Source organism: Macaca mulatta, chromosome 2 (assembly GCF_049350105.2).
Source record: "Macaca mulatta isolate MMU2019108-1 chromosome 2, T2T-MMU8v2.0, whole genome shotgun sequence".
NCBI classification, from domain to species: domain Eukaryota; kingdom Metazoa; phylum Chordata; class Mammalia; order Primates; family Cercopithecidae; genus Macaca; species Macaca mulatta.
In genome coordinates this window covers 41,734,042-41,747,816 of record NC_133407.1, presented here as the reverse complement: position 1 = coordinate 41,747,816, position 13,775 = coordinate 41,734,042, and the positions used below count along the sequence as shown (strand labels likewise).

Sequence of the window (13,775 nt, the reverse complement as noted above, 5' to 3'; positions counted from 1 at the left end):
TATTTTTAGTAGAGATGGGGTTTCACCATCTTGGCCAAGCTAGTCTCAAATTCCTGGCCTCAAGTGATCCGCCCACCTTGCTTGGCCTTTCCAAGTGCTGAGATTACAGGCATGAGCCACCGTGCCCGGCTCATTTGGCTGTTTTGATTGTTTCAATTTGTCTTATAATTATTGTCTTATATCATTATGAATTTTTAACACTGTTATAGTTGCTTTCTATTTCATCATATGGTATAAATGTGAAATATTCTGGAGGAGGTAAAGTATTTAAAAATTGATTAAATGGTCATCCATTGAATTGTATAAAAACTTATTTGTGATTATCCATTAGCTAAGTGAAGGAAAACTTTTCAATTCCAGTCTGAAATATTTATGCGTGGAATTTCCCTTGCCCCTTTTTTGTTACTTCCATGCATGGCAAGAATTTTGCAAGCATTAGGTTTGACCATTCTCAAAAGCCTTTCTTAATCATTCATATATTTGTTTATTTTCATTTAATTAAGAATTCTTTGAGAATATGCTTCTGTACAGCACTGAATTGCCCCAGATTATTTTTGGAGTAAAGTTGAGTTTAAATATGCTATGTGCGGTGTAGCACCCCTCCCCCTATAAGGTCTACTGTTTAACAACTAGGTCCTTGGCTTTGCCTTCAAGTAACTTGAAGATGTTTTTGTTGAAATACCTTGGAGACTAAAAAATAGTCATCATGTAAACAATATTATTATAAGTGCCCAGTTAGAGGTTAGTAGTTAAGAATTTTAGGAAAATCTTGTTATTTTGTGATATTATTGTTGTCGTCGTTTAAACAAGAGGGATATAGGCATGCCAATTATAAAGTGATGTGTGTTTGAGAATTTGGAGCTGCAGTTTATTAGCAGGTAACATGATGATACACCTCTTCTTAGGTTTCTGGTGTGGCCCTTAATTTTTGTGATTTAGTACATGTAAGGTCTAGGAGCAGTTATAACTTAGTGCACAGCTTTGGGAGTTGTGGTATTCCGATAGTAAGCTATTGATCTCTAGTCCATAAGAGGAAACAAGATGAAAAGTGCTTGGTGGGCAACCTAGAAGTACTGACTTTTCTTCGTGTTCTGCCATCATTCAAGTAGATTCCCGCTTCTTTAATTTAATGTTTCTTTTTACCTTAAGAGATGTAAAGGAGAATGTATATTTTACCAGCATTATCCTTTATTATTATAAAGAAAAACAGAAGCATGTATGTGTTTTTGTGCAGGGTTAGACAGGAGATACCCTGTACAGAAGAGAGACAGAAAGAATATACAGTGTAGGCAAAGGAATGTGAGAGAAATGGATCTTTCTTTTCTTTTTTTTTTTTTTTTTGAGATGGAATCTTGCTCTGTCGCCCAGGCTGGAGCACAGTGGCGCGATCTTGCACTGCGCTCCTGGCTCACTGCAAGCTCCGCCTCCTGGGTTCACGCCATTCTCCTGCCTCAGCCTCCGGAGTAGCTGGGATTACAGGCGGCGGCCGCCACCACGCCCGGCTAATTTTTTTGTATCTTTTAGTAGAGACGGGGTTTCACTGTGTTAGCCAGGATAGTCCTCATCTCCTGACCACGTGATCCGCCTGCCTCGGCCTCCCGAAGTGCTGGGATTATAGGCGTGAGCCACCGCACCTGGCTGAAAAGGATCTTTCATAGTGAAAAGTTTTTGGATGAATATATTTATCATAATATCACTTCTGAGAGACATTCTGGAAGGTTTTTTCTTTGACAAAAATGTATTTTTAATGGTTCTGAATTGAATTACAATACATTGAATCACACTCTAGATCTGTATAGGACATTCATTCTTCTGAGGAATACATTGGATTCCTATTCACTTTGTTAGGAATCTTTGGTAATATGAATAATCACCCCTTTTCTTATATGCTTCTGGAGAGTCATTCTGGTTTTGTGGAAATAAAACAGAACATCAAACTGGGATGATTGGTAGGTTTTTGCTGGGAAGATAGCTGGTAATACTTGCCTAGAACTCTGTGATGGAAAGGGGCCGTCTCAGGGATCCATAGAAAGTGTGAGTCTGCCACATGCGAACCACATATTCAGCTTTTCTAGTGAAGCTGAAAGTATGGCTGAAGTATGACTTTAGTGTTAGACAAGTGGGTTTAAATCTAGGTTTTACAGATACTAGGTGTGTAACTTAACCCTTCTGAGTTTCATTTCTTTAATATGTTAAATGAGTGTAATGAGATTAGCTGTAACATACAATAGTTATCTAACTCAGTTCTTTAGGTACTTAGGTGTTCAGTTAATGAAAACTATTTTTTTGTATGGTGATTTTAAATTCTCATATTCTTAGGCTGGGCTTGGTGGCTCACACCTGTAATCCCAGCACTTTGGGAGGCCAAGGTAGGCAGATCACTTCAGCTCAGGAGTTCAAGACCAGCCTGGGTAACATGGCAAAACCCTATCTCTACAAAAAATATAAAAGTTAGCTGGGCATGGTGGTGCATGCCTGTAGTCCCAGGTACTCCGGAGGCTGCGGTAGGAGGATCACTTTAGCCCAGGAGGTCGAGGCTGTGGTGAGCTGTGATCTTGTCACTGCACTCCAGCCTGGGCAACATAGACCCTGTCTCAAAAAAAAAATTATTTTTATATTCTTGATATTCAGCTGTGGTTTAAGACATACTTTCACAGTGCATTTGATATAGTGTTGTTCAGCTTCATTTTATTCTATTGATTTAGGTGTCAGCTTGAAAATCAATACCTTCCTCTTTCTTGCCCCTATAGTATATCCGGAACTGTGTAATGAACAGGACCCTGCCCCATTTTATACTTGTGGAATGCTGCAAGATCAAGAAAATGTATGAACAGGAAATGATTGCCATAGAGGCTGCCATAAATCGGAATTCATCTAACCTTCCTCTTCCATTACCACCAAAGAAAACGCGAATTATTTCTGTAAGTTTTATTTCTGAACCTTTAGTGACCCCACAAGGCATGTGATTGTGTTAGTTTACATAAGTTTCACACACATTTCCTTTGCTCACTTCTCCTTCTGTGAAAACCAATGCATATTTGCCAAATTGATCACCATTTATTTAAAAATTATCTTTCTAGATATTATTATTTTTACTCAAGCTACAATTAAATGTAAATATGCCATTTATATTTTTGGTGTTTCTTTCTGCTGAAGAAAAATGTCATCAAATTAGAGGTTTTGATTTAAATATAGGACTTCAATGAGTAATTGGAGACATTCTAGTAGAAAAGTTAGATGTGCAGACATAATTGAATTAACCAGTATATTTCATTTCTTTTTTTTTTTTTGAGACGGAGTCTCGCTCTGTCGCCCAGGCTGGAGTGCAGTGGCCGGATCTCAGCTCACTGCAAGCTCTGCCTCCCGGGTTTACGCCATTCTCCTGCCTCTGCCTCCCGAGTAGCTGGGACTACAGGCGCCCGCCACCTCGCCCGGCTAGTTTTTTGTATTTTTTTTAGTAGAGACGGGGTTTCACCGTGTTAGCCAGGATGGTCTCGATCTCCTGACCTTGTGATCCACCCGTCTCGGCCTCCCAAAGTGCTGGGATTACAGGCTTGAGCCACCGTGCCCGGCAGTATATTTCATTTCTATCAGCTTAACCATGGTAGTGTTTTTGGTATAATTTGTCTGTCTTCTTAATACCGAATTCTTTTAGTACTAAACATTTATGAAGGGCACTATTGTTTTTCAGGATGTAATATATTTGTATAAAGCAAATGTTAAGTTTGTCTTTATTTGAACAGTTAACACTTAGTTACTCAGTCATCACAAATTGTATATTGAACTGCTCCTTGATGATGTTATTTCTATATTAATATAAATGATCTACTCAATTTATAAAAAGCTTTTATTATTTGTTAATGCTTTTTAATTTAGTGATATCTGTTAGTATTAGTGGAATGCTGCCTATGTTTTGCCGTGAAAGCCAAGTGCTAGGGGTTATAATGCTTAATTGAGTGTGTGTGACTTTCAGTTGTTAGTTTAGAGCTCTATTTTCATAGTTTTGCCAATAGACATTAGAGCTGATGACAATTGCATTGCTGGCGTAGAATATTCATTTCTTTCATTAAAATAATTTGTATTTGTTTTATTCTTTTACAGCATGTTTGGGAAAATAATAACCCTTTCCAAATTGTCTTGGTTAAGGGAAATAAACTTAACACAGAGGAAACTGTAAAAGTGAGTACCCACTAAGATTTGAATTTGCCATCTGCTCCAGTGCTTGAATAACTCACTGATATGCTCAGTAATGTCACATTGGAGATTGAATTTTACCCATATTGGTCAATTACATGATATAGAATATGGTATTTTATTATAAGACTATTGATAATTTTTGTTTTAAAATTTGAACATTTCCTTTTAAAATTCAAAGACTTTTGAATCATTAGAGATCTACTGGAAAGATTGACATTATTTTTCCAGTATATATTACATATTTCTTCTGTGTATTATACAGAAGAAATATATAATATAGATGGGTAAGACTGTGAAGAAAGTTAAGAGAAATAATTCAAAGGTACAATGATCGAGTTATCTTGGTTGAATGATTCTAGAGATCTAATGTACAACCTGAAGACTATAGTTAATAATATTTTATACAGGAAATTTGCTAGGAGAGTAGATTTTAGGTACTCTTACCACTCCTCACTCAAAAAAACAAAGGTAACTGTATGTGGTGATGGATATGTTAAATTTCAGCAAGTGAAATTTAAGCCCAAACTATAGATCTTATGTTTTTATGCAAGCTTACTCTCCTCTCTCAGCCTTGCCTAGAGCTGCACTGAAACCTCTTTCAGTCTTTTTTTTTTTTTTTTTTCTTTCCTTTTAAACTTGCTGAGCACAGAGAACATGTAATGCCATTTCCTGGAAGAAAGTAGATTACTACGTTATGGACCACAAGTTGTTAACACATGGGGGCTTATTGCTCAATCCCATACATTTAAATAAAGACTTAACAAAGCATTTTGTCTCAGAGTATAAAGCATTTATTTTCCCTAATTTGCTGGGTTGGAAATTAAGTGAATAATTTTTGTGATCCAAGAAAAGATTTGGTTTGTTTGAAATGTTTGTTGCTGTGAAGATATATTCAGGAGCCCTTTGCCAAAAATTATCAATGTCTTGCTTTTGTGCATGGGCATTAAAGATTTTGGGGGAGAGTAAAAGGTTGGTTACCACCTTTGGTGTTAGACAAGTGAGTGAGGCTGTGAAAAAAGTTGAGAGAAATAATTCAAAGGTACAAAGAGTTATCTTGGTTGAATAATTCTGGAGATCTAATATACAACATGAAGACTATAGTTAATAATGTTGTATACAGGAAATTTGCTAGGAAAGTAGATTTTAGGCACTCTTACCACTCCTCAAAAAAGAAAGTTAACTGTGTGTGATAATGGATATGTTAATTTACTTGACCGTGTAGCAAGCACTTTATTCTATATTAAACTATCATGTTGTACACCTTAAATATTTGCAATCTTAGAAGAAGATTCTTTGAGTAGCTATCATTAAAATAAAGGCTTTGCTTTTATATCCTCTGCTAGATTTTTCTTTTTGAGATGGAATCTCACTCTGTCACCCAGGCTAGGTTACAGTGGCACGATCTCAGCTCACTGCAACCTCTGCCTCCTGGGTTCAAGCGATTCTTCTGCCTTAGCCTCCCTAGTAGCTGGGACTACAGGTGCACGCCACCACACCTGGCTAATTTTTGTATTTTTAGTAAGGACAGGGTTTCACCATATTGGCCAGGCTGGTCTCGAACTCCTGACCTCGTGATCTGCCTGCCGTGGCCTCCCAAAGTGCTGGGATTGCAAGTGTGAGCCACTGCGCCCGGCTTAGATTTTTCTTTTTAATGAATGTGTTTATGACCAATTAACCTCTGTTTTCTATTTTAGTGGTAATCCTGTTTTTGTCTTTTAATTTAAATTTTTTAGTTGCAAGAGTATAACACGAATAATTGTTGCAGTAAATGAAAAAGTGCAAATAGGCTGGGCATGGTAGCTCACACCTGTAACCCTAGCACTTTGGGAGGCCTAGGCAGGCAGATCACTTGAGTCCAGGAGTTCGAGACCAGCCTGGGCAACATGGTGAAACCCCATCTCTACAAAAAATACAAAACTTAGCCTTGTGTGGTAGCACATGTCTGTAGTCCCAGCTATGAGGAAGGCTGAGGTGGGAGGATCGCTGGAGCCTGGGAGGTCGAGGCTGCCCTGAGCTGAGATTGTGCAACTGCATTCTACCACGGTGACAGAGTGAGACCCAATCTCCCCCCAAAAAAGGAAAGGAAAAGAAAAAGTGCAAACATGATTAAGAAGAAAGGTGCTGGTCTCTCCTTACCATCATAAGGGATTCAAAGTTAACAAGCTTTTTGAATGTCCTCCAGGTTTATAAAAATATATATAAACATATGATATGGGAATTAAGGGGTTTTGGTTGTGTTTATTTCTGTTATTTGTCAAATGATTTGTTTGTTAACAAAGGGATGATACTATATATATTGTTGTATAACTTGATTTATTCACTTTATAATACATGTTGGACAGTCCTCTGGATTAGTAAATAGTAGACTTCCTTGAGGATTTTATTCTTTTTTTTTTTTTTCCTGAGATGGAGTCTCGCTCTGTCGCCCAGGCTGGAGTGCAGTGGCCTGATCTCGGCTCACTGCAAGCTCCGCCTCCCAGGTTCACACCATTCTCCTGCCTCAGCCTCCTGAGTAGCTGGGACTGCAGGCGGCCGCCGCCATGCCTGGCTAATTTTTTGTATTTTTAGTAGAGATGGTGTTTCACCGTGGTCTCCATCTCCTGACCTCGTGATCCACCCACTTCGGCCTCCCAAAGTGCTGGGATTACAGGCATGAGCCACCGCGCCCAGCATTTTATTCTTTTTTTAAAAAAAGAAATTATTTATTTAGAGACAGGGTATTACTTTGTCACCCTCACTAGTGCAGTGGCAGGATCATAACTCACTGTAACCTTCAACTTCTGGGCTCAAGCGATCCTCCTACCTCAGCTTCCCAAGTAGCTAGGACTACAGGTATACGCCATCACTTCCAGCTAATTTTTATTTTTATTTCTACTTTTATAGAGATAGGGTCTTGTTATGTTGCCAATGCTGATCTTCAACTCCTGGCCTCAAGCAATCCTCCTGCTTTGGTCTCTCAAAGCACTGGAATTACAGGCACAAACCACCATGCCAGACCAGGATTTAATTTTTAAAGGCAAAAATCACACGGAGTCAAATCTACCCACCAGTCATGTGGAATATTATATATATATGGTTTTGTTTAGTAATTTATATGTATAGAATCTACATAGTAACAAATGGGAATTTCTACTTGTTCTTCAAATTTGCAGGTTATCGTATTTGTCTTCTGTAGATAATTTATCAGTTCTTTAATTTTTTTATGGTTGGTATTTCTCTGCAGCCCTTTATTTAATTTCTTCCTAAAAAATATCCAAGATAAATATCTTCATGGTTTATTTTTTCTCAAGCATTATGCGTTGCTCCTTTGTCAGTGGTCAGAAACCTAATAAAGTCATTGACATTTTATGTCCATGTGTTTTGCCACTTCTATCAGGTATCAAGCTTGATTGATTCTATTGTTTGCAGTTATTATGTTCATGGAGAGGATTAATGGGCTTAATGACAGGTAGTATTTAATGTATGTACCTCATCCCACTGTACCTAGCACTGTCGTTCTCTTTTTCTTTCTTCTCCCTAGCAGGATTATATAGTTTAATTTGAGTACATTAAATGTAATTATGACATGATTTTCCTTTAGATATATCTTGCTACACAGGTTAGGAGCTCCAGTAGAATGTTAAAGCAAAATCTGAAAAAAAGTGGCAGCTTTACATCTTTCTTTCCAAACTTTTTTCTTTCCTTTATGCACTGGCTAAGACTCCCAGTACAATTTTAAATAGAAGTGATAAGGGCAAATGGGTTACTCAGGGTTCTCCAGAGAAACACAGCCAATAGGATACAATATGTATATCTATATCTATATTATCACATATAAATAAATAAGCAAAAAAATAGAAGATTTATTATAAGAATTGACTTATATGATTATGGAGGTGGGCAACTGGAGACCCAAGAGAGCCAGTGGTTGAGTTCCAGTCTGCATCTGAAAGCCTGAGAACCAGGAATGCCAGTGGGTGTAGTTCCCATCTGAAGGCTGGTAGGCTTGACACCAGGAAGAGCCAGTGTTTCATTTAAGAGTCCCTAGGCAGGAAAAAAAAGCCAATGTCCCAGTTACAAGGCAGTCAAGCAGGAAGAATTCTCTCTTACTTGTGAAGGGTCAGTCTTTGTTTTCTTTTAAGTATTTAGCCAGTTGAATGAGGCTAGCCTACATCAGGGAGGGCAAATCTGCTTTACCCAGTCTACTGATTACAATGTTAATCACATCCAAAATCACCCAGAATGATGTTTAACCAAATATCTCCTTAGTAACACCCAGAAAAATGTTTGACCAAATACAGGGCACCCTATGACCTCATCAAGTTGACATATAAAATTAACCATTATAGTAGACTTTTTTCTTTTCTTTTCTTTTCTTTTCTTTTCTTTTTTTTTTTTTTTTTGCCGAGACAGAGTCTCACTCTGTCACCCAGGCTGGAGTGCAGTGGCACAATCTCGGCTCAGTGCAACCTCTGCCTCCCAGGTTCAAGTGATTCTCATGCCTCAGTGTGTGGAGTAGCTGGGATTATAGGCGCCTGCCACCACACCCAGCTAATTTTTGTATTTTTAGTAGAGACAGGGTTTCGCCATGTGGGCCAGGATAGTCTTGAACTCCTGACCTCAGGTGATCCACCCACCTCATCCTCCCCAAATGCTGGGATTACAGGTGTGAGCTACCACACCCGGCCTGACATCTTGATTTTGTTCTTTATCTTAAAGGACAGCATTCATTCAGTCTTTCAACTTTAATTATAATGTTGTAGTTTTCATAGATGCCCCTTATTCAAGAAATTCTTTTCCTGGTTTGCTGAAAATTTTTACCCTTTAAGAAAAAGTTGATTACTTTTTCTGCTTTTTTTTTTTTTTTTTTTTTTTTTTTGAGACGGAGTCTTGCTCTGTCGCCCAGGCTGGGGTGCAGTGGCCGGATCTCAGCTCACTGCAAGCTCCGCCTCCCAGGTTTACGCCATTCTCCTACCTCAGCCTCCCGAGTAGCTGGGACTACAGGCGCCCGCCAACCCGCCCGGCTAGTTTTTTTGCATTTTTTAGTAGAGACGGGGTTTCACCGTGTTAGCGAGGATGGTCTCGATCTCCTGCCCTTGTGATCCACCCGTCTCGGCCTCCCAAAGTGCTGGGATTACAGGCTTGAGCCACCGCGCCCGGCCATTTTTCTGCATTTTTTGAGGTGATTTTTGATTTGTATATTTTAATCCATTGGTTTTCTTTTTTTTTTTTGAGGCAGAGTCTTGCCGTGTCGCCCAGGCTGGAGTGCAGTGGCGCAATCTCAGCTCACTGCAAGGTCCGCCTCCCGGGTTCATGCCATTCTCCTGCCTCAGCCTGCCTCAGCCTCCCGAGTAGCTGGGACTATAGGCGCCCACCACCACGCCCGGCTAATTTTTTGTATTTTTTTTAGTAGAGACAGGGTTTCACCGTGTTAACCAAGATGGTCTTGATCTCCTGACCTCATGATCCACCTGCCTCAGCCTCCCAAAGTGCTGGGATTACAGGCATGAGCCACCTCACCCAGCATCCATTGGTTTTCAAAAGTTGAAAGCAATCTTACTTTTCTGAAATAATGTTCACTCGGTCAAGATGTGTTAGCCTTTTTATACATTATTAAATTTGAGTTATTAATATTTTGTTACAGATTTTATTGTCTCTGCTCATAAGGAAAATTGAGGAACATTGATGTGTTGTTGACTTGTAATGTCTTTCTTTGATTTTGGTATTAGAATAATGTTGGTCTTATTTAATGAGTTGAGAAGCCTTCCCCTGCTCTATTTTCTGAACAAGTTTACGTGGGACTGGTATTATTTATTCCTTAAATATTTGATAGAACTTACTCCATGCCATCTGAGCCTTAAGTTTTCTTTTTTTTTTTTTGAGATGGAGTCTCGCTCTGTCGCCCAGGCTGGAGTGCAGTGGCTGGATCTCAGCTCACTGCAAGCTGCACCTCCCGGGTTTACGCCATTCTCCTGCCTCAACCTCCCGAGTAGCTGGGACTACAGGTGCCCACCACCTCGTCCGGCTAGTTTTTTTTTTTTTGTATTTTTTTAGTAGAGACAGGGTTTCACCGTGTTAACCAGGATGGTCTCGATCTCCTGATCTCATGGTCCACCCGTCTCGGCCTCCCAAAGTGCTGGGATTACAGGCTTGAGCCACTGCGCCCGGCCTAAGTTTTCTTTATGGGAAGATTTTTAATTAGAAATTCAATTTACAGGCAGGCGTCATGGCTCATGCCTGTACTCCCAGAACTTTGGGAGGCTGAGGCGGGTGGATCACCTGAGGTCAGGAGTTCGAGATCAACCTGACCAACCTGGTGAAACTGTCTCTACTAAAAATACAAAACTTAGCTGGGCATGGTGACGCATGCCTGTAATCCCAGCTACTTGGGATGCTGAGGCAGGAGAATCGCTTGAACCTGGGAGGCAGAGGTTGTGGTGAGCTGAGGTCACTCCATTGCACTCCAGCCTGGGCAGCAAGAGCAAAACTCCGTGTCAAAAAAAAAAAAAAGAAAGAAAGAAATTCAAAAGTTATTTAATGGGTATGGTAGACAGATTTTCTGTTTCTTTTGTGTCAATTTTGGTAATTTTTGTCTTTCAGAGAATTTGTTTTGTTGTTGTTGTTGTCTGGCATAAAGTTCATAGTAGTCCCTTATATTAGTTTTCTGTTGCTGGATAACAAAATACCATAAACTTAAAACAACATTTACTTACTAGCTCAGCAATCTAGGTGTAGTTTGGCTGCTCTCCTTTTTGAAAGCTCTGAAAGAATCTGTTTCTGAACTGATTAAAGTTGTTGGCCCAGTTCTGTTCCAGTTCTGATTCAAGTTGTTGGCCCAGTTCTGATTGTAGGCCTGAGGTCTCCAATTCCCTGCTGGCTGTTGGCTGGGGTCTTCTCTCTGTAACTAGCGGCAGCTCTCAGATCTTTGCCCTGTGGCCCTAACTTTTAAGTCTGGAGAATTTCTCATGTATCAAATTTTCTCATGCTTTGACTCTTGCTAGGAAGAGCTGAGTGTCTTTTAAGGGTTCAACAAATAAGTCAGGCTCACTGAGGATTATCTGCCCTCCTTAAAGCCGACAGTATCATATAGTATAACCTAATCACAGTAGTCTAATCCATCGTATTTGCAGTCTGAGAGATCATACAGGACACATGACTCTGTATGAGGTCTGTAACAGAAATCTCACATGTTCCGTGTTGACTCACCACTTTGCCTCCCTGGCACTTGAACGTCTTCCGTCTCTGTGGGAGTGCTTGGAATTCTGTAGCATATAGCTTCCTGGTCAGTCTTTCCTCAGCCTTGTAGGGCTTTTTGTTTGTTGTTTGTTTTTGTTTTTTTTTTAAAGACAGAGTCTTGCTCTGTCACCCAGGTTGGAATGCAGTGGATAAAACACGGCTCACTGCAACCTTGACTTCCTGGGCTCAAGAGACCCTCCTGCCTCAGACTCCTGTGTCTGTGGGACTACAGGCATGCACCATCACACCTAGCTAATTTTTTTTTTTTTTTTTACTTTTTATAGAGACGAGATTTCACTGTGTTGTCCAGGTTGACCTCAAACTCCTCCGCTCAAGTGATCATTCTGCCTCAGCCTCCCAAAGTGCTGGGATTTCAGGCATGAGCCACCAAGACTGGCTAGCCTTGTAGTGTTTTTGTCTTTCATGTGTACATCTTAATTAATATTCAGCAGAATCTTGAACTCAGTGTTGCCTAAAATCTAGAAGATGGCATTATTTATAGCTGTGGATAGCTCTAGCAGGAAAGGCATCTTCTGACTCTTAGAGAATGTATGAATTGCACCTTTTTTCTCCTCTTTTTGTTTCTTTTCTCTCTTTTGCATTGCCCCAGTCTCTGAACAGTATTGTGGCAATAGCAACAGTGGTAGCAGTGGCAGTGGCAGGAGCAGTGGGGACAGGCAGAGCCTAAGACTCAGAGTTGAATGTCTGCTTCAATTATAGGAGTTGTAGACACCCTCCTAGTGTTTAGCATAGTGTTTAGCATAGTTGCAGGAAGTGTGGGTGAATAAAGCCTCAGCTTTCTGGTTGGGTAACAAGTAAAGTGGAGCCCCAGCCTACTAAAAAATACTTGGAACACTGCAGAGTGAGATAAGCTCAGGAAAGCAACCTCTTAAAGTTATTTGTGTTTATAAGCTTATTTCTGAGCTGTGCATATGAGTATCTGCTCTTAACAGTCTACATACTTTGAGAAGTGAACAGTGGCATATTCCATTACCCAAGTCTCAGACTGGTTAATGTGTAGTGCACGCATGGGACACATGCAAATAGCCCTACGAGAAGACTTGAAAACTGAACTGGTATCGGAACTGCAGCTTACAGAAGGCTCATGGAAACTTGCAACTGTTGAACCTAACTAACTATGGTCCCCTAAAACAAAAATATCAACATTCTCCATAGGATATAAACAAGACCCAGTGTCTCATAACATAATAGACAAAATATCTGGAATACAATTCAAAATTAGTTGACACATAAAGAATAAGGAAAATCTGAAGTTGTGGACGATGATAGTTCAGTAAGCATCAGTGACAAGATGACACAGATATTGGAATTATCTTACAAAAACATTAAAGCAGTTATGAAAATGCTATAACAACTAAGGGCAAATACAATAGGAGGGACTGGAAAGGGAGAAAGTTTCAGCCATTAAATAGAAGATATAAGGAGGAATCAAATGGAAAATTCAGAACTAAAAAATATAATAACTGAAATTTAAAAATACACTGAATGGACCCAATAGCAGAATGGTAATGTGAAAGGAAAGGGTCAGTGAACTTAAAGATTAATCAATACAAATTTTCCAGTTTAAAAGAGTAAAATGGGAGAAAAATTTGATAGAGCCCCAGGAACCTGTGAGAAAATACCAGAAAGTCTAACATTTGTGCAATCTGACTTTGAGAAAAAGAAGAGCAAAAGTACAGTTCAGGAAGACTACTTAAGGAAATAATCACAGGAAACTAGATTATTGGCAAAGTCAGCAAAAGACAGAAACACAAATTCAAGAAGCCCAAGAGAAATACAAGTGCAGACATATCCTGTATCACACGTATCAGTCATACATCATAATTCCCCATAGCCTAGTTATATAGGTCGTAGGACTCCTTATCTATTAAAGTATATAACCCAAGGAAATTGTATCTTTGATCTTAAACATTAAAAAATATATATTTAGGGAGTATAAATGCAGATTTCTTACATGCATATATTACATAGTAGTGAAGTCTGGGCTTTTAGTGTATTCATCACCCAAATACTGAACACTATGCCCAACAGGTAAATTTTCAACCCTCACGCCCCAACCCCCTACTCCCCTACTTTCCCTGTATCTTCCTCTTTTTATCTTCTTCTTTCAGTGCCTGGAACACTAAATAAATATTTGTGCAATGAATGAATACGTTTTAACATAACTGTCTCTAACATTTTATCCTTAGTTTAAGGTCACACAGTATTCTTCTCGTAAGTCAGAACAAAGCTACCTTCTTACAAATTGTGACATAATAAAGAATATATGTTTGGTCTCCACCCTGACTTTTGGCACAGAGCTCCTTAAGTCCCTTGTCATTTCCTGAGTGATAGGAGCATCT

General features: G+C 39.4%; 1 protein-coding gene across 5 annotated transcripts in view; it reads left to right on the top strand.

Moving 5' to 3' along the window:
• The window catches only part of PIK3CB (phosphatidylinositol-4,5-bisphosphate 3-kinase catalytic subunit beta), a 187,272-nt gene that overhangs the window by 98,389 nt on the left and 75,108 nt on the right, over positions 1 to 13,775 (top strand). For all 5 annotated transcript variants that reach the window (XM_077991523.1, XM_077991521.1, XM_028843742.2 and 2 more), the window contains 2 exons: positions 2,751 to 2,921; positions 4,102 to 4,179. In XM_077991523.1, the coding sequence (XP_077847649.1) occupies positions 2,751 to 2,921; positions 4,102 to 4,179 (249 nt within the window). The remainder of the gene's footprint in view (positions 1 to 2,750; positions 2,922 to 4,101; positions 4,180 to 13,775) is intronic.